This window comes from Lampetra fluviatilis, chromosome 59, assembly GCF_964198595.1.
Source record: "Lampetra fluviatilis chromosome 59, kcLamFluv1.1, whole genome shotgun sequence".
Lineage (NCBI taxonomy): Eukaryota > Metazoa > Chordata > Hyperoartia > Petromyzontiformes > Petromyzontidae > Lampetra > Lampetra fluviatilis.
Genome location: NC_136333.1, coordinates 4,462,782 through 4,483,650, shown reverse-complemented (window position 1 = coordinate 4,483,650; position 20,869 = coordinate 4,462,782). Strand labels below are relative to the sequence as shown.

The 20,869-nt window shown below is 41.3% G+C and overlaps 1 protein-coding gene across 4 annotated transcripts in view; it reads right to left on the bottom strand.

Annotated features, from left to right (window-relative positions):
- The window catches only part of CRTC1 (CREB regulated transcription coactivator 1), a 58,835-nt gene extending 38,248 nt beyond the window's left edge, over positions 1-20,587 (bottom strand). For all 4 annotated transcript variants that reach the window (XM_078880883.1, XM_078880886.1, XM_078880884.1 and 1 more), the window contains exons 1-3: positions 20,459-20,587; positions 17,693-17,800; positions 13,955-14,086 (exon numbers count right to left, since the gene is read on the bottom strand). In XM_078880883.1, the coding sequence (XP_078737009.1) occupies positions 13,955-14,086; positions 17,693-17,800; positions 20,459-20,572 (354 nt within the window). In that variant the 5' untranslated portion in view covers positions 20,573-20,587. The remainder of the gene's footprint in view (positions 1-13,954; positions 14,087-17,692; positions 17,801-20,458) is intronic.
- Between the last annotated feature and the right edge of the window lie 282 nt (positions 20,588-20,869).

Here is a 20,869-nt window from a genome sequence, read left to right as displayed (position 1 = left end):
GTTCGGTTTTACATTCGACTGGGTCAGATCAAGGCTTCATTCCCTCCAGGGTCAATAAAACGAGTATCAATTTGTGGGAAGACATCATGTGTTGTTTCATGTGTGGGTTTTTATTTTTCTGTGTTCTGTTTTAAATGTGTTGTTCTGCTGTACTTAATTAATTCCAGGTCTTCAATTGGCCCGCCCCTGGCTATAAAGGTCTACTGTTAATATTGGTAGACGGGAAAGACATCTTTAGCCACATATATCAGTAACGAGATATGTGGACAGCCCGTTATGTATTTATAATATAATTATGTTTATGCCGAGTGTCTGCTGCTGCGTCCTGTGCAGCGCTTTGAAATCCTTGATGAAAAGCGCTCTATAAATGTAATGATTATAACAAAATATTGATCTAACGTAGGAACTACCCAGCTTCTCGGTATTGCAAAGCCACTGAAGTTCACTTAATCACGTTAGAACTACACACGTGAAGCACAGGCGAGGAATTAAAACAGTTGCTTGTGACTGCAGTGCAGTGTAATCCATCACTCACATCACCGATCACCGCCCAATATTTTTGCAGGAGGTACAACTGTATCGCAGGTCCACCCAGAACCCCTCAGGGGCAACAAACAGCTCATGGGCATGCGGTCTCGATGGTGCCAAGAGACACAACAGCCTCGATGTTGGCGAGTGAGCGCCTGGCTCCAGCGCAGACTGGCGGCAGCTCGGTCCTCCAGGGCAGCGATCCATTATCTGGAGAGCTTTGGGAAACGGCTGCCCCGCAGAGGCCGACAAGAAAAAACAACGTTGGGAGTAATTCTGTTGCGAGGTAATGAAGGTCATTATGGAGCAAAGCTGTGGTTCGACCAGCGTTGTTGACAGAGGCTCGTCTGTGGATTGTGATCAATTTTACACAATAAATCATAGTAACACTTCACATTACTATATTGTTAGGCAGGGTCCTTTATAGATATATATTTTTTATTATTCCATTAACACGGTACAGTAGAAGGCTATTAAATAATGCACTCTGGTTGCAGCACCAAGCTACAATCGATGATACAATCGGATGAAGAAAACTACAAATTCTGGTCAATAAAAGAAATCTTATTTTACGGCGCTTTTTTGTCCTCAGAACTATCTATTGCCCAAATAAACATGGGGCACTGTTCATCTCTTGTCTAGCAGTCCAAGACAGTGTTGGACATTCCATATTCTCATGGCAGGGGCAAGTCCCCCATTGTCATAATGGACCTTTATAGCCAGGTTACAAAGACATAAATCCCACGAATAGCCATAATTGTCACTAGTCTTGGTCGTAGACAGGAATCAAACTCGGGTCACCGAGTTTGTAGCGCAGTCCGCTAACCACTACCCTACAGCTCCCTCACCCAACTGCTCATAGCCAGGTGAGGGCATAATGGGACAAGGAGTCTCTCTTTCATGGGAGACCTGGGTTTAGATAATTACAGTGAAACAGAACATTATAAATATGTAAATAAAATCAACACAGAAGAACACACAAATTGAAAACATTTCTGAAACAACCACGGTTGACTTCCCACACAGTTGCACACATTATACTGACCCCAGTAGAATGAAGAGCTGACTTAACTTCCTACCAGGATTTGAACTCATAACTTCTCGATTTAAAGTCAGGTGCTCGAATAATGCACCCAACCAAACACTATGTATGCAAACACCTTCTTTGGTGTGTTGACAGTCGTGCAAAAGTACAAGTAAACACGTAAAAAAAAATCAAGCAACCAAAAAACGAATTGTAATAACGCAACACATTTGTTGGAACAATATCCTCAAGTAGAACAAATATATGGCCCTTTTTCATAACAGAGAGATAAAACATTTCATATTACCGTGTATATATATGAAGTACACTTATTTTGTGGCTCTCTTCTTCTCCTCAATGATCTCCACGTACAGTGATACCTCGGTTCACGAACGCTTCTGTTCACGAACAACTCGGTTCATGAACAGAAAAGTTCATAAAAATATGCTCCGGTTCACGAACTGGAGCCGCAGCCATTTTAATGCTATTTCCAGGCTGTCACATGGTCGTGACTTCCTGTAGGAAGATCGTGGAGAGAAGAAGAGATGCAGAAAGAAGTACTGTGAGTACTGTGAAGACACTTTCAGTTACTTTTTGCTTTTTGGTGTGCTTTTTAGCACATACAGTACTGTACTGTACAATACTGTACTTACTGTATTGTACAGTTCACCCGTTTGAGTGCTTACTGAAGTCATCTCAAGCAAGGTTAGTGTTCTCTCTTTATACATTACTATACTGTACAGTACTAATGTGTATTGTAATTTGTTTCATATTTTTGTGCTTAAAAAACCAAAAAAAAAGGTCAGAACGGATTAACCGGATTTACATTGAACCCTATGGGAAAATGTGCCTCGGTTCATGACCAATTCGGTTCGCGACCAGAGTCAGTTCACGAATTAAGTTCGTGAACCGAGGTATCACTGTACCACATCGGTAATGCGGGTTGTTTGACGAGACTTATGGTCAAGCTCATGTCGGTGAAGAGGGAAGGGTCCAGGACCGGTGCAGATATTACTCACCACTGATATTGGCCAGGGATTGAATCGAGGTTGCCTGGTTCATAGCGCAGCATGCCAACCACTGCACCACCACTCTAACCCATATAGCACATATCCAATGAAAATGTAAAGCTGATGCAATAGTCCCATGCCGTGTCCCGTTTCATACCAGTAACTTTCATATTAAATTACACAAAAAATATGACATTCTTAAAATGTAATTCACAGTTCATTACACACTCTTGTTAATTCAAGTAAACATGGTATTACGGTTGGGGCTATGGGACTCAGCAGGAGTCAGCCCAGCTGCCATCAGAAGCATTGTAAAGAGGTCGTAAAAACAGAGCTGATATTCACAGCCCATGCAATAATTTAGCTAAAATCACACAAAGCATCCTTTCTCATCCGAGTTGCCCAGGTACCTGATGAATTGACAAGAACGATATGGACAAAGGAACAAACCCAGCTATACCAATTAACAAATAAAAAAACAGATACATCTGTTTGGTTGACGAAATCATAAAAAAACACAGATACATCTGTTGACGAAATCATAAAAGAACAGATACATCTGTTTTTAATGATTTCGTCAACCAAACAGATGTATCTGTTTTTTTATGATTTCGTCAACCAAGGCTGTTTACCAATACAACCATTCAACGTTTTCCTTCATGACCAACGTCAAGACAATTTTGGGAATGGTGGTGAATGTCTATAATACAGAACTGTATCACGTAGAGCTGGTGAAACACTCAACCCTACTGAACAGTGAAATAGCCAGGTGTTGACAGCCACAGCAAGTGGGTTTGTGAGCAGTTTTCTGTGGACCTTTGAATATTACCTCATGTGCATGGGTTCCGTGAGCACTGCTGTTTCCTTCCACAAGCAAAACACCCATTAAAAAACAATGGTCAATCATCCAATGAAAGACCCTCCTGAAAGAGACGCAGTAAAGCTTACCTTCCATGGACAAATAACATTTTTTTACTGCTAATGCTAAAATGTTTCGCATATGATTGTCTTCTTATATAATTTCAAGTTCCTACTTAGACCACCAGTATGGAATTTGCCACTCGTTGCAAAGGAAATACAGCTGTAATGACTGTTCAGTAGTGCCAGTCGAATACTGCAAGTGGTTAATTTACTACCAACGTCTAAAATCTAGAACATTATTTGATTGCAAGCATCCTTTCAGATGTGCTGGGCACATGGAAACAAAACTTACGACCTAGAAACATTAACAAGATCCTTACAATGCACGTATAAATGCTGAGAAAACACAACACTCTTTACTGGAACGGCAACACATTTGGAATATTGGCATTTTAAAATAATACCAAAATGTTTTAAATGACCCTTCAAGAGAGGACAATACTTACTTATTTTAATAATACCGTCAACATGCCAATGGGGAAAATTAACAAACTTCACAAGAACTATACATTAATTTGTGTGACATGTCAATCGGGTTTGCCTCATTAATAATGAATTATAGTTTCATATATCAACACATCATTTATTTAAAAAGGACAAATTCTCTCAGCTATTTATCGTTACTGGATTACAACACGAACGGCAAGAGCACGATGTAATTCAATGTCAAGGATCGGTGCCTGTGAAACATGTACCTGTAATTTATTTTTCTGCCAGGGTTCATGCTCATGAAAGGCCCCTGTAGGTACCCATGGTCATGCCACCAGGTGACCGATAGCTCAGTTCCAATTTCAATCAAATGTCCTCTATATAATGGGGTGACGGACCACTGAGATTCGTCAAAGCTTTTGCAAGGGAGACCTGGGAAGGGGGAAACCAAAGCTAAGTGGTGACTGTTATTATTCTGCATCAATCGGATGACCAATAATTTAAGTTTGGACAAAAAAAGCCACAATGTGAGAATTAGTTATCTAAATATAATCGTGATAATCATGGTTTACAGCCCTTTTTCCATCCACTTATGGATGAAAGCCTCCCGATGCAATGTCAGTCATAGAGGTACTTTTGTCTGACCATTCTTCGCCAAGCTGGGCAGGGAAGCAGGTTGGTGAAGCGGGTGGCCGAGGAATGGTTGAGATATCGCTCACCACTGATGTTCGCTGTTGCCGCAAATAGAACTCATGTCAGCGTGCATAGTGCAGTGCAAAAACCATTACACCACTGCTCTAAATACACACGTGGACATATGATTTTGAGGCCAAAAATTCACCCACACTGGACCGCCACGTATTACGTAACAATTTCAGAAAATCCTGAAACATGAAGGATAAATTACACTCAGCCTTCAATCTATTAGCCAGTCAGTCAACCAAACTGATTTTTGCAAGAAAATCAAGAGCACATGTTTACTAGTAGTGTACACAAAGTCACTATATATTTTTCTATATGTGGAGACAGAACAGAGATGTTTTTACCAGTACTACAACAATTTTGAGATTATCGGTTGTGCACCATTTGTAAAACAATACAATTTTAGAACTGCATTTCATATGGGATATCATAGTTCTCAGTCTGTCATTTTTTCGTTTATATTTACCTGCGTCATATTTACCCGTATCAATGGGGGATGCATCTTATTTTCCGGCATGCTTCTTAATCTGGAGAATACGGTATGCAGATTTTTTTTTACACTGCAAAATACATGTGCGTGATATAATTTGGCTTAACGATTTGCTTTTCATAATCGCTGCATTGGGGTTAATTAAGGACAGGGATGACAATTACTGCTGTAATAACTACCAATTTGAAATTAGAAGAAAAAAATACAGTAATTGCTTACCGTTCATTTAACCTGTTAAAACTGCAATTACCATTACCGATGACAGGAACTGAGAAGGGGGAACAGGTGTATTACTCTGATGCTGTTCATCAAAAGGATAAAAATTTACACCATAATTACAATACAGCTTGATGTGTTATTACAATAATCACATGACAGGGCTGTAAGAAGCCAATAAAATATTTCCTCAAGATAATCTTGAAGAAGCAAATAAGTAGCTGGAATTTGCAATAAAAAGCTGTCTCTTCCTCCAAGGTGATGAAGTGCCTAATGAGAATTTTGGTCACGATGATAATATAATATATAGTATTACATATAATATTCAGGCTCAATGGCGGAGCCAGGATTTTCAGGTGGGGGGGGGCAACCCCTCCAGCAATGAAAAATGTTAGGAGTTGTTAGTAGGTAAGGACTTGTCCCTTGCTCTTTATTCGACGCGTGTGCGGCGATGGCGCAGCCATCGATCGAGGGTCGAATTCGAACCGCGTTGTGTGATCGACATCGCGCTCGCTGAAGGTGTTGATGCCTTCAGGGAAGTCGTGTACTGTATACGCAACTGCACACAATTTTGTGAGTCACATATAACTGTGTTGCCGTTACTTATTGCAAATTATGGACTCAGACTATTGTCCTATCATCTCATAGAGTCCCTGGCACGTAATAATATGCTACACAGTGGCAGTGGGGGTCGCAAAATGCCGATTTATTACTAATAAACCGCAATGATCCTATCGAAATTAGGGATTTCGATCGGATCATTGGGGGGGGTACGTGCCACCCCCACTGGCTCCGCTATGTGAATTTACTCGAGCAGGACGTCAGTATGCATCTGAACATGCATGCATTATATGACATACGTATACATGTACAGCCCTTGTCAATCCACTGATGAATAAAGAGCCTCCCCATGCCAATGGTTCGGGAGGGCAATCTGAGCATACTTCACCACGCTGGTCTGTGCAGGTTTCTTACGGTGAGGAGCATCGACGTGGGAGCATAGCAGTGCATACAGCAATGGATTTTACTGCACTGCCCCCTGATAACCACTACATAGCCGCCTACAACGCCTGTTATGTATGGTGGTGCCCATACAAGCATTATCCAGGCTCAATGATAATTATCGTCCTACAATATCTTAGTGTGCACCAGGATAAGCCCGTTTGCAATGAATTGATGACATTTTTACAAATTGATTCTCCTCGCTAAGACGTTGGCAAATAAACGACTGCATCCAAACCTGGCCAGCGCAGGGACAACTGAATTCTTGCAAAAAGCATTCTAAATGCAATTATACAAATAAGCTGACAACACAACAGCAAATGTTTGCAAGCAACAATACATTTGAGACATCTTTTCCACACGCTGCCTTTTAGCAGAGCCAACCTGTGTGGGCGAACAATGGCTCCACTTATACGTAATCCGTAGGACATAACACACGAGAATATTTTTTGTGCACTATGACTAATGGATGGTTATTATTTTCTACCCTATTACTACAAGTATCCAGGTGTGTGTATTTGCTTGCATGCACGTGTCTATTTGTTAAATTAATTACAACTGCAATGAAAACATAATTTCCTTGGCGACAAACTCAAAGGATTTCCATACATTGCGAAAATGCATTATCTCATGATTTATTCCGCAACATATTATTTTTTTGCCGAGATGTAACAAAATATGCAGCAAGTCTTTGGTGCACAGTATCCTGCAATCATAGTGTAAGATCTAGCTTGTGGAGAGGATTTACATTTCTCACGTTTATAATTGAGACTCTCAATCATGATCAGACACACATGCATGTTCTTTTGACAGTCAATGGCACGTATAAAAACGTATCCTCATACAGTCATAGAGACTACTGGGGCAAATCTGTCAACAAGAACTTTGTTCAGATCGGCACGCACACGAGGGTGTGCTGTCGACAACAGCAAGTATGGCCACCATTGTTTTCACAGTGCACATATTTACATTGCGCCCAATGTACTCACTCAAGGCTAAATCGAAAATGTGGTTACCTAGGACAGGTTCAGATACTATTTGCCGCTGATGTTAAGTCCTGGAATTGAACCTTGTTTGCATGGTGTGTAACACGGTACACTAACCACTGGACCAATGCTCGAACCAAAACACTCACACGTACACAATACAGCAAAGATCTCACAAATATCCTTTAACATGTTGTGGCAAGTGCTGTTAGCGAGCACTTATGAAGGTCAGAATGGCACACGAGGAAGTTTTTGACCACACCACACCTGGCCAGCTTTGACTCACCAATGCTGGTACTTACTGCACCAGGTAACCATTTAAGGCTGATAATCAAGATTGGTTTTTATATCAATTGCCATTGATGTTAGATATGGTCAGCGATTGTAGCGCAGTGCACTTACCACGACACCACCACTCCCCACAAACACCCACACAAGCAGACAGGTGACATCTTCTTCACCAGGGACAGATCTCTGGCTCACTCATCCCAAATGGCAGCTGTGCAAATAGCATGTGGTAATAAATCAATTAACAACCACCAGATCTGCTTGCACGAATGCACGGCACGTTTTAAAAGTCATAATGAAGTCCACGCACGGATTTTTAATGTTCCATCCCCGACAGTGATGCGTGCCGCTGGGTTAAATACAGGCAAACGGGAGGAATGACCAAAGTCATTGTGAACCTAGCCACGGTTTCACCTAGACTTAATGGACACTCATGCTACCCACATACTCTTGCTCAGGGCAGCCTTTGTGAGCAGGAGCAGTGGTGTATGGCTTACGAAGAAATTTGTGGCTGTACAGCTGCAGGCTCAAGCAGATGCGTGAAATGGTGGAATGTTATTTTTCTGTGCTCGACAACACAACACGTTTCACGACGACGCAAAACAAGCCTGGTTTTTTTTCCTGTAGCCAAAGCACATCCGTCATAGAGTTGAGAGTAAATTGAAGGGAAAAAAATAAGCCATATATTTTTTATTGTTTGTGCTTGTGTATTAAATAAAAACTAAAATACATGTGCGTGATGATGGTAGATTGGTCACGTGATGAGAATTGATGACCTTAAGCAATTTTATTGATGATTAATGGCTTTGTTATTTTTCCATTTGACTGTTTATGCTATCGGGAACTCGGTCATAAGCCATGGCCATTCAATGCTTCGGGATCTAACCCAAAAACCTCTATTATGGATGGCTCAACTTCTTACATTTAGCAGATTTGTATGTTTTTATTTATTAATTTCACCGTCAATCTCCAATCTCATTAAAACATTTAAGAAATATATGTTTGTTTAAGCACGGCTCTTATTTTCATTATTGCTGCTTGCTTTGCCACCTGTGTGGAAAATCGTCTCTTTCAACTTGATTTCACGCAAAGTCACTGGAGCCACCTCAAGGCTCTGCTAACGCTCATCGACTTTGGACCCTGGTCAATCATGGCTAACATCGTTTAGGATGCCACCAATGACATCTGGGATCCCAAACTACCCAGCTCCATATACTGACAGTGGTCAAACCATTCCCTCCACAAAATCCAACACAGACCAAAAGAGAGAAGGAAAAAAAAAGTCATGCATATACAGTAGACTCTCGATTATCCACGCTAATGACGGGGAGGACGGCCGCGGATAATTCAAAATCGCGGATAATCCAAAAATATAACCATTTTCTGCAGATCTCTGTCCACCAAGTAGTTTGCAGGGGCAGGCCAATCAAAATCAATCAAACTCCACCCACTGTTGTAAAGATATGCAACTACTGTATTGTACTGTTGAGGCGATCACGTGTATTTCAGATTAACCGGAGCGCATATTTGTTCGGTTTAAGCACATGACTTGTAATCAACAATTCCAAGAATAACAATGTATAACTGTTTTTAGATTCCTAATTTGGGCTTAAGGGAAAATCCATGAGTTATTAATTTATGTCAAAATCTCAGGTGCGCAGTTAATCCACAAATCGGATAAACCACATGCGGATAATCGAGTCTACTATACATGGATTCTGTAACGCTTTCCTACATAGTAATAATGACAGCACTCACGTCAAGCACGCAGGAAACAGTACGTCCATGATACTAGTGGGCGAGGAAACACTTTGATGCATTTGGGCAGTTTTTTTATCGGCTAAGTCCATAACAGCAAGACAACTTTACGCTCAAGTTTTGTTCATACAGGATCAATTTATGAGAATTATCATGCCCTCACGCATTACAGAGATGGCCGCAAGTAAGGAGCTGATACATTAACACTTTCAACCTTCATTTAACAAGGCTGTGCAACTGAAAAACAGGAAACAAATTTAATCGTGTTACAATTCGGGAAAGTAATTTTCTTTACAACAGATACAAATCCTCTCTGTGATTCTCTGCTCTGAAGAAAGGCCAGTGCCAGAAATGAGAAAACTATACATTTGGAAAATTTTCGAGTCTCATTAGCATAATTAACACTGTTTGGTTATCTCGCAAAGAACGTAAACCGGACCCATAAATCAGGCAGCAATCTCTGAAAAAATCATTAATGACAAAGAAACCCCCAACCAGGATGATTTGCTCCAAATTTAAAAAGCGAATCTAATGCCATGTCACCGCTTTTGTGACAAAATATTAAAATTTACATGCTAGGGTTAAGTTACATATGGTACCACTTAAAAACTAAATAAATACCACATGAAATATACCCGAAGCCTCTACAAACACCTCTGGCTATATTTATTTTGTTTTTAATGCCACGACTGTAATTTTTGCGTATTTTCGCAAGTACAGCCACACGTGTTGCAATGCTGATCAGGTTACGTTGTGTCCACTCCAGTAAAAACAGGCGTGCAATGCAACCACGAGACCCACCACCGGAAATTTAACGAACGGTCCTTTTTTTCCGTCTTGTTTGTGCCGTCTCATATGTTGTGTTGCTCAATCTACTCTGAAGCAGGTACATTATCATAAAAAATTGCATTTATTTCTAGGAATTCTAACTAATTCATCATAAAATTTATATTTAAAGCTTTCGTGACTGCAGGGATTCAGGTCTACAATGGTGTGGGATCACACTAATTATTTATATACGTCGTGAGAATGTAATTGTTTTACATTTATTATTTTATTATTTCCCTTCTACATGACTTTACCGAAAGAACCAAGAATATGAATCCCTGCAGTCACGAAAGCTTTAAATCGAGATGTTTGCTTAGTTCCAGATATTGGAAGCTTTTTCAAGAACTGAAAGTTTGAGTTCCTGAAAGATTTTAATTTGTGAAGAAGATTCAGATTCTGAAGAAGCTCCCGGCACATGGGAGTGAAACATCGAACAGAATCAGAATCTTTATTTAGAATGGAGGAATCCGATGAGCTATGAAGCTCATTTTCACAGATGTCCAGTATGGATAGGTCGGCAACACTTGTAACAACCCGGAAACACATCGGAGAGCCTAAATGCGATTTTATTTGGTGTAAGAATCTATTTAAATCGTTGAATCAACGAATCTCCAAATGCCTCGTGAACAATGTGTGAAGTTCACGCCCCACATCCTAGATGGCAACAGCTACAAGCATCACTTTACACTGAGCCAGGGGCAATAAGTTTATAATGGAGGATGTCTCAGTAATGAGCAGTTGGCAGAGAAACCACTGACAATAGTAGAAGATTACGGGAGGCAGATCCTCAAAGCTACTGAACGCAATTCGCATTAAGAGGTCACAGCACAAAAAAACAGCATTGTTACTCATCTTCTTGTGGATTATTTACGTGGAAGAGATTTAAAAAAAAATCAAACTCATTTCATATTCAACTAGATCTACAAACCATGTGTGCATACTTTATGTATTTAATTTAAGGCTAACCAGATGAAAATGTCCACTGTAAAGCAATACAAATTTTAAGAGCTAATCATAGGGATGGATTGAAGGCAATTTTCAGAACTAATTTAGTATTTTATTGAAGGACTTATCTGTATAAACATTTCCTTTCAACCAATGTTACATGCAAATCATCAATAATACATTTTTTGCGGCTATCCCATGAAATAACATTATCTCTTTTCCACCGGAATATTTCATCTATGCCTAAAGCCAGGCTCTGCATAACCTTTGTTAGGTAGAAAGGGCACATTCTTACACTGTGCATATGATTAATAATCCACTAATTATCTCCCCTGAGAAGCCAACTTTGTCTATTTGAACAAATCTAAAACATGGCCTAATCGGAAGTGGAACAATTACAGTAATGAGTTTCATGCTGTTATAAAATTATGATTCACTCAATATTTAACTACACTGGTTCACACTAATTATTTATGAACAGAGTAAAATCAAAGGGCAACATAGGTTGTCAATTTTCAAGCATGAAGTTATTTTTCATATGCTTCCTGTCAAAACATCAAATTATTATATTTACTGCAAGTACCATTGTTTAAAAACCTAAAAATAAAAAAGTACCAGCAGCATCATTAAGTACATTCGAATGTACTATATTTAACTATTATTAATCACGCTGTAGCTGATACTACTCATCAATGACAACATAAACACAGGCGCACAACTGACGTCAAAAACAACCGATGCCAGAGAACCAATCTCAATATGACCCCCATCACACAAATCCATACCACACGTTCGCCTCTGGAGTTGGAAACAAACGCATCGGAGGCTGCCTCAAGCACACCCCGTACCACCCAGCCCAGGCCCAGGACTTGTTAGCAATGGTCAAGCGTCACTAAGAGTGGCTGAGCAGCTGGCGATGTGCCCTTGCCACCTGCAAAGTGCAAGCACGTGTCCTTTGTTATGCAACATGCAACCCTTGGAGCTGGCAACTGTACGTGGCAGAAACTGAAGAAAAAATACAATAACTGTGGAGGAAAGCCCTAAAACTGCACGGCCTCATCACGGCAACACAACCCCATCCAGTGACAGCTGCTACGACTGAGATAACCGCACATCCACCCACTCACCCACGCAAAAACCCACTCATCCAAACATCCACCCAAATACCCACTCAACCAGTCGACCCACGATGCATGTATGTATGCTTAACTTCTTTTGCACCGTACTTGGCCAACCGTGCTAATCGGAGGTGCGGGGGAAGGACAACACAATCATTCACACCAATCCACCCACCCAAACACCCACATACCCAAGCACACAAACATCTAAAAACACTCACCAAGTGTCAGAATACCTATGAAAAAGACCAACGACGGTGTCTCTTTATATAGTAGATCATCGATTATTCAGTGGCTTCGGGGGGGAAGGGGGCACCAGATTTTTAAATACGCCGGATAATCACATCAGTATTTAAAATATATAATTTTTGCACATTCTTGTATAACATTGTTTTTCGGTGTTGCATAGATGTTTTTTTTAGTGTTTTAAATTTGTTTACTATTTGAAATTAGCGTAAACATACAAATATACAAAACTAAATATCCTACTGTAAAAAGTTAGTGTATTTACTGTAACATACTTACCACTCAAAACTCGAAGACTCTGTATGGGGTGATGTATTTATGCTCTTGTTTCAACAACATGTGTTTGACGATCACGAGACTGATGCAGCCTTTAGACCAGTGCTCTGGCGAACGCAGAATTACACGCACTATTTGCCGGATTGCAATGAATATTTTTCTGTTTTTATTACTGGAGTTATTAGTTAAGAAAATTGTATATACGTTCAGTATTTTCATTGTTTAAGTTGTTGTATGTAGTGTATAATGTACTGTATATATTTGACACTGAAATCAGGCATAGCTATCTTTTTTGTCACGCATATAGTGCCATTCGCCGAGTTGGTGTACAACCTTTGGAGCGTTTTTTCCGGATCGGCCCAGGACCGCCATATAATGTGAGAAGCCGGATAATTGCGTGCCGGATAATCGACGATCAACTGTAATTCCATTTGCTATCTAAGGATTTCTCTCAGCATTAAAAACAAGCAGTCTTGCTTTTCAACAAAATGTATCACATTGCCGCCGAGAAAGGAAAACAAAACAGTGTCGTAGGGCAGCCGCGTGTATTGTGTTTAACGGCTGCAGTGGGAAAAGTGTTAAGTCCAACACTGTAAAATAAATTGCAATCACCAATTCTTCCAAGCGGCCATAATACCACCTCACCAAGGACAAAACTCTGAGAGCAGCACAGTGACTCACGTGCATTATATGGCATGGGCTGAAAGCAAAGGGTTGCTGCTGTGTCTCGTTGAGTGCACATCAATCAATGCTCAGGTGGAGTCTCCAGAATCCCTCCCCCTCCTCCCCCCCCAATACGACCATCTTTGTGCTGCAGAGAACATCTTCTTTGGAGCTGATACCAGTGTCGGATCCAATCCTGCCCCCTCTTAAATAAAATGGCTATCATGCAGAAGTGAGCCCAAGTGAGCCTGCTTTGCCATCTGCTCGGCTGTAGAGTAAAGATAAAGTAACGTATTTCAGAATCTCTGCAGCACGAACAGCTGCGTCACCTCCCACAAAGTACAAGACGCCCTTCGTCAAAAGTAACATCGATTCTAGAAAAAACTAGAGATGTGGGAGTGCATTTAGTTTTGAAACGTGCTGCACATCGACCGCAGTGTGCATGCATGCTTTAAAGCGTGCAACAGGAAAGATTCTTACAAACGGATAGAATTGTCGCAATGCTGGCTCAGTATAAAGGATATCTGTCGGCCGTGCTTGTCGATGGGTAGCTGACGGCGGTGCGGGGATATGAGGCGGCTCCGGCTGGACACGCGTTCAACCAGGCCGTGGTGCCGTGTTCCCCGCGTCGTGTCCAGGTTTGTGTAGAAGGACGTCTGTGGAGCAAAACCCCTCGGCTGTCAAAAATATCCTGCCTGTTCAAAACCCACTGGATGCATCCATACAAGTGTTGTTACAACGAAGGCCAAGAAAATCTGGCGGCGCTCAAGGATCAAGGGAAGCCGCGAATATGCAAAAAACAAACCAAGTCAGCGATGAGTTCAGAAAACATCATGTATTTAAGAAGTGTATATCAGCAGAATTCGTTAAATGTCTCCACAAATATACAAAAGTATGTTTTAGTCCATCAAATTCTTGCCCTTTCAGGCAATATTATCAATAACAACTTGTTTAAGCAAATCCTGAACCGGTTATGCTGGTGGATTACCGAATGTTCGAGTAAAGAGCATACCGTAAAAACAATGGGACCTTGTTTAACACAAAAAGCTATGCCGCACACAAACTCATTATGCGTTGTAGTGGAGAAATATAGGTAAAACATTTATTTATAAGCAGAATTCTATTCTACGTCTCCACATGTAAATAAAATCGTTTTTAGCCCATCAGCCTAATTATTGACTTTTCAGACTAAAAGTTGTGTTTCTCAACTCCAGTCCTCCCGACTTGACAGATCACCACCTTGTCGTGAAGAAAAAACTCAATCATCAATAATACTGTCATAAAAGGAAAGATAGGCGACGTTTCAAGCAACGGCCCTTCTTCATAACCACTGCAAAAAAACGCATACCCTTCCTTGATGAATGTGTTGAGTTTTTTCGTTATTTGAGCACCACCTCTAATGCAGCATGACCAGATGTGTTTATATTTTATGCCAATTGAAGCCACTGCGCACTGTCTATATAAAAAGGTGCATTGTGGGGGTGTGGGTTGTGACGACTGGAGGTGAAAAACACTTTTAGAATTGCTGGTCACAAACCCTCATGCAAAAATGATGACCGGCTTATCATCAGTCCTCTGGGTTAGCCTCGAGATGAAAATGCGGTTGTGTTAGGTTGATGATGATCACATTTGATGGTGTCAAACAAGATTTGAAGATCTGCCTTAGCAAAGCTATTCGTAACAGAATACTTGTTTGAAATGTAATTGGAATCACATTATTTCGTTAAAATGGCAAACAATACTTAAATATATAATTCCATTGCCACAGCTGTTAATTATTCTGTTCATTGGTCGTCAACCCTTTGAGGAATGTTCAGAAAACGAACTGAACCCAAGTAAAATTCTTCCACACATACCTTTTCCCATCAGCAATGCAATTACGCACAAGGGCATGATTAACCTTAATGCTAGAGCTGCTGCAAGCAATCATTACTCTGCTGAAAGAATCTCACCCTTCTCGTTACACACAAACATACGATTTGTAAATACGCCTGGGCATGCGCCCCAGGTGGTCATTGAAATCTTCCCTTTCCATGAACGGTAAATGCTCAATTTAGTTTTAAAACAAAATTTAATATAATTACCTCAGTGTCGACCAAACTGCCAGTGTATTCTCTTGAGTGCACGTAAATATAGTAAACACTCGCAATCTACGAGTTAACTCAGTATCTACTGAGTGGACAAATTGTCACAATTTGGCCGTCACTCGATTAACTTAGCGAACAAACACTGCGAACAAAGTCCGGAAGCAGCCGTCAACCATGGGGAATTATATACACGCTACGCCAACAAACTGTGTGATACCACTGCGCCTTTGGGGAGGGCTAGCCGCCTGCAGAGTATTATTGATTTGAGTAAACCTAACTGGATAAAAGGTGTGTTTAGCGACAGCAAATTTGTGTTTGAACCAATTGTTGAACTTTAAGTGATTAGCCACAATATTATTGATAGAGGGGGGTTCACCGTTAGTATAGTTTGCATGAGGTGAGTATATAGAGACTGCCAGAGAAAACAGGTCAGTACACTGCAAATGTTTTCCTTATGTTTGTGCCAATACAGTTTGTGCTTGTATGTCTTAAAATAATAGCATCAACATTTTTCATGGGGTGGATTCATTTCTTTAAGTTCAGTTTGCGGCACCTCCCCTTAACATCTTAAGAGGAGACGAAACCCAAAAACAAATATCCCTTAAGTTTTAGATGGTACTATATTGCAAAAATGGCATCCACGAGTGGTATATGTACAGCTTTTAGCAAATCAACTACTGAATGAGGGCCTCCCTACACCATGCGAATTGTAGGGGTTATGTGACCATAGTCCACTTCCCTGGTTAGTGCAGGTTGAATGTGGGGGGCGCATGGACTTGGGAGTATAGTGCAGTACAATGGATTTTGTTGCACTGCCCTCTTCTGCATCAATCGCAGCCCTGCAGCTTCTAATAACCTGTTTGTAAATGGTAAGCACTATCCAGATTTAGCCATACTTCGCTTCTGTGACACAAAGCCTGTGCTATTTCTACATGCAGTTAACATGATGGTTTCCTGTTAAGGAAATGTGAAACTCAAGAAACTAATAGCTCTCACTTTATTTAGGCTGTATGCTCCAGGCTATTTTGTGTTCAGTTTTAGGAATAAAAAAGATAGGCTTTGAAGTTACACTCAAACACACCATTATGGCTCCGTAGTGACATCACTGCAATGTCACTATAGCAATATGATTGAGCAGCTGGCTGTGATTTTCAAGTTTATTTGCAAAACACAGTCTAGATGCATGTATACAAGAAAACATCTGTGTTATTGGTTTGCAAACTTGTAATGATATACTTTATAAAAATTGTACTCACCGCACACAATCACACACAGATCAAGTGGTGCACCACCAACAAAACAAATATGCAACAGAGTTGAATATTTACTTCACAATCGCCGAACAATATGCCTGGCCATGAAATGTCATGTGCACTGACATAAAGGACATCTAATACGGTCAAATACACCAGTGGCTCTCAAACTTCAGGCCACAGGCCCCATCATGTGCCAGTTTATATTTATACTCATCAATATATTGCATTAAATCTTGACATAAAAATTTCGTGACTGCAGGAATTCATATTCTTTGGGTCTTTCGGTAAAGTCACGTAGATAGGTATTTTTTTTAGTTTTTCTTTGAACCTATCTACGTGACTTTTCCGAAAGACCCAAAGAATAATATATTGCATGCGACAAAAACTTCATAATTTGTCTGAACATCAATAAAACACAAACCGTTGAATTGGCGGTAGGCCGCAGGGCTCATAAAACAAAGCAACTAAATAAAAAAAATGTACCGAGGACATGAATGCGTTTGAAAGAGTGGTTTCGCTTAATCTGCAAAATGCCACGGTGTGAAGAATGGACCCTCAGCGAGTAAAATGCTAAACAAATACAATACACATGCTCGCTACACAAAGGACCCTATCTACCACGTGGCTCCCACTTCGATCACTACCCAATATACACCCCCATAGAAAAATGGCACATCCAAATATAAAATCTACACGCATTTCTAATGACACAGGTTTGACCGAATATCATTTGGAACATTCCATTTCATATGAGAGTTGTGCGGTGCGCATTACACTCTAATGCAGGTAGCTGTCCCTGGGGCCTAGTTGCCACTGTTATTCATTGCGTTATTTTCGCAGAAGCAATGGAAGGAGACCAGTTGCTCAGGGGGGGGCCACTGTGCAGTGAGGTGGGTAACTGCACATGCAGGATGCTTACCTGAAAATCCAGCGGGGCATTCACGATCTGGTTGACATTGGGCAGTGATCCTCCATAGTACTGAGTGCGGCTTTGTGCCAGCTGCAGCTGTTGGGCCTTGAAGTGTAGCTGTTAAACACGACACAGCACACACAAACATATAGACGCGTGAGGTTCCATGGAGGATTTTTGTTTGTCAAACCTTGTAAACATCTTTTTCTCCAAATGTATTCCGATTGTGCTATCGGCGTCACGTTATTTAGACGAGGAATCTGTTCAGATGTATTGCAGATCCGCGCAACCCTTCATTTGTAGAAAACGTCAGACAGGATATCAAGGAGCTAGCTCTTGTGATTCCTTTAAGTGACCTATGCTCAATATAGTAACAGGAACCAATTGTCCATCGCATAGAAGACAAACCAATATTTTTTATCTGAAAAAAGTGGAGTTTGGATACATTAAGTGCACAAAAAAATCTAAGTGATGGTTTTTTGTGCAGTCACTGATGACCGGTTAAGACCATCACCTCACCGGAGAACCAAGTTTAATGAACGGCGGCTGTCTGGATTTGAACCTACCATCTCCCCAGTGCAAGCTCAGCAATCTGACCTTTGGCTCAAAGATGCCATCAAAACCCACAATTTGTATTTCTTATACTGAATTCATGGTGCTGGCTGCATGAAATGAATCAGATATTGCTAAAATTATAGAGTAGAAATAAATAAAATAAAGGATGGATGCGATTATGATGTTTTGACTATAAATACCTAACTTTAGATAAAATATGTATGTATTGTATGTTACAGGGAACATGAAAAAATATACGTTTACAGTACTGTGGCATCCACATCACATTACCCGATTCACATTTATGAAAAACGATACATGGTGCAAGAAACAATAACATTGGCAGTTCAAATGATAATTTAAATCCTGCTGAAATAATGCTAAACCACATCCTGTTAGATTTAATTGAACAATGCAAAACACACCTCAAAACAATAATTGGCCCAACATGCCAATGCTGAACCCTGAAAAAGAGGCTTGAGTTTCAGTGAAGAATTCCTGGGTAAATAATAAGAGTTACTGCTGCAGTGAACTTAAAAAAATTGGTCAATTAAATGGATTTGTTTTGCGGTCAAGAAAGGAAAGATCAGCTGGAGTTCAAATTAGAATAGTTTAATTTTTATTCATTGACAAACCCCTCTTGAATGTAGGCCACACCACATTGTGTCAATCATGGGGGGGGGGGGGGGTGCCGATAATTCAAGTTGGTCAGTGCAGATTTGTGAAGGTGGCATGTGGCCCAGGATCGCTTCAGATCACTCGCCACTGGTGTTTGCTATTGGTCTGAAATCGAACTCAGATTGGCTGGGTTGAAGGTGCAACGACTACGCCACATGTTTTCCCCAAAATACCACAACATCATTACGATCACATTTATGTCCTTTTGATGATGCCAGGACGAAGTCTCAATAAACTTTTTCTCCTTGACGTGCCTGTGTATCTGCGTGTGCACGGTTTGTTTCTCTGCGTCTTTCATTAACCACGATCCGCAGGCTCAAGGCTCCTGAGAATTGGTTCCGTTGATTACATTGCCACGGCGTGTTTTGACAGCCAGTAAGCAAATGCATGCGGCTGTTGATCAACATGACATGACAGATCTTATGAGAGATCTGAGATGATTATCAGATTAACAGCATTATGAGATGATTGAGACAATCGATTACCCGTGTTGAGATTATGAGATGACAGATTTGCAAATGACAAAAGAGATGAGGATATTATTGATAATTGTCCGATGATTGAAAATGTATAAGGTGAATGATATCGAAGGTGGTTACGATGGTTGAGGTGATAACCCAGATGATTGATGACTGTGACATGATTGCGTTGAGATGACTTACATGATAACAAGATGGTTGAGAAGAGTATGCGATGATTGTGTTAATCAATATTATGAGATGATTATTAACACTATCGATACAGAACGAGATCACGACGCGATTGCGAAGAATATCACACGACTGAAATTATAACACGAGATACATTTAAATTGCCGATATAACCGAAATGATTACAAGACGGTTGAGGTTGGCAATGAGATCATTCGATGTTAGCCCATTCCAGGAATATTATCACATCCCATTCATTGAAAACCATCACACACACACACCGCGACATGTACACATACATAGCGAACGAAGCGCCCTAATATTGCTATAGTATTTTATTAATGTCGCTGAACAATAATAATGTTAAATTACCCATAGGGTTGACACGTTGCGAGATTTTAAATCGCTCAAGTTGTGACAAGCAGCACTTTACCTGAGATAAATTTCACTCCCCCAAAAAATGTTGTTCGACTCGGCGAACAAAACACATCAACAAATGTCAATTATATTTAACAAAAATCCACGTTTGTTGTTGTTTTTCCTACCTAAGCCTGACCCGTCAATCGGTAGCCGCACTCGGCTAAATCTCTGCGGGGTTTGCTTGCGCCAAGCCCGGCGGGGTACCCCGCGTCGATCCGTAGGCCTCACGGGACCGTGAGAAAAACAAAAACAACAACAACCACCACCGCCATGGCGATGACAGCAGCAACACGAATGATAACGAGCTACTACTGCTGATGTTGTTGTTATTGGGGGGAGACCTACCCCCGGTTGTTGTTGTTGCTGCTGCATGCGGGCATGCGACCGCGTACACAAACACCACCCTCTCCCCTCCTCACACACACTCACTCGCTTCACACACAAAACACAGTCGCCCGAGGCTTCTGCTTACGGCTCGCGTGATGCTCAGGTCCTTCATGACCTCCTCGAAGGCGGCCGTCTCCTCGGCCTGCTTCTGGTTGTGCAGCGCTATCTTCTCGCTGAACTTGCGCGGGTTGGACGCCATGATGGCCGCTTCCCCTCCCTCCTCCTCCTCCCCCCCCACCACCTTGCCCCCACCCCGCCTCCTTCCACCGCCGGCCCCCCCCCGCCCCCTCCCCTCAAGCACCTCACCCCGCCCCCTCACCCCGCCCCCGCCCCCCCCCGGCCAAAGCTTTGCGACGTTGGCAGGAAACGTGAAGCGCGTGGCTCGCTCTCTCTCTCTCAATGCTGAGTGAATGGGCGCGCGCGTGGCGCGGGTCGCGTTCGTTGAGCCTCCGCCTACTGAACCCCCACCCCTCCTTCTCCCCCTTCTTCCCCCCAC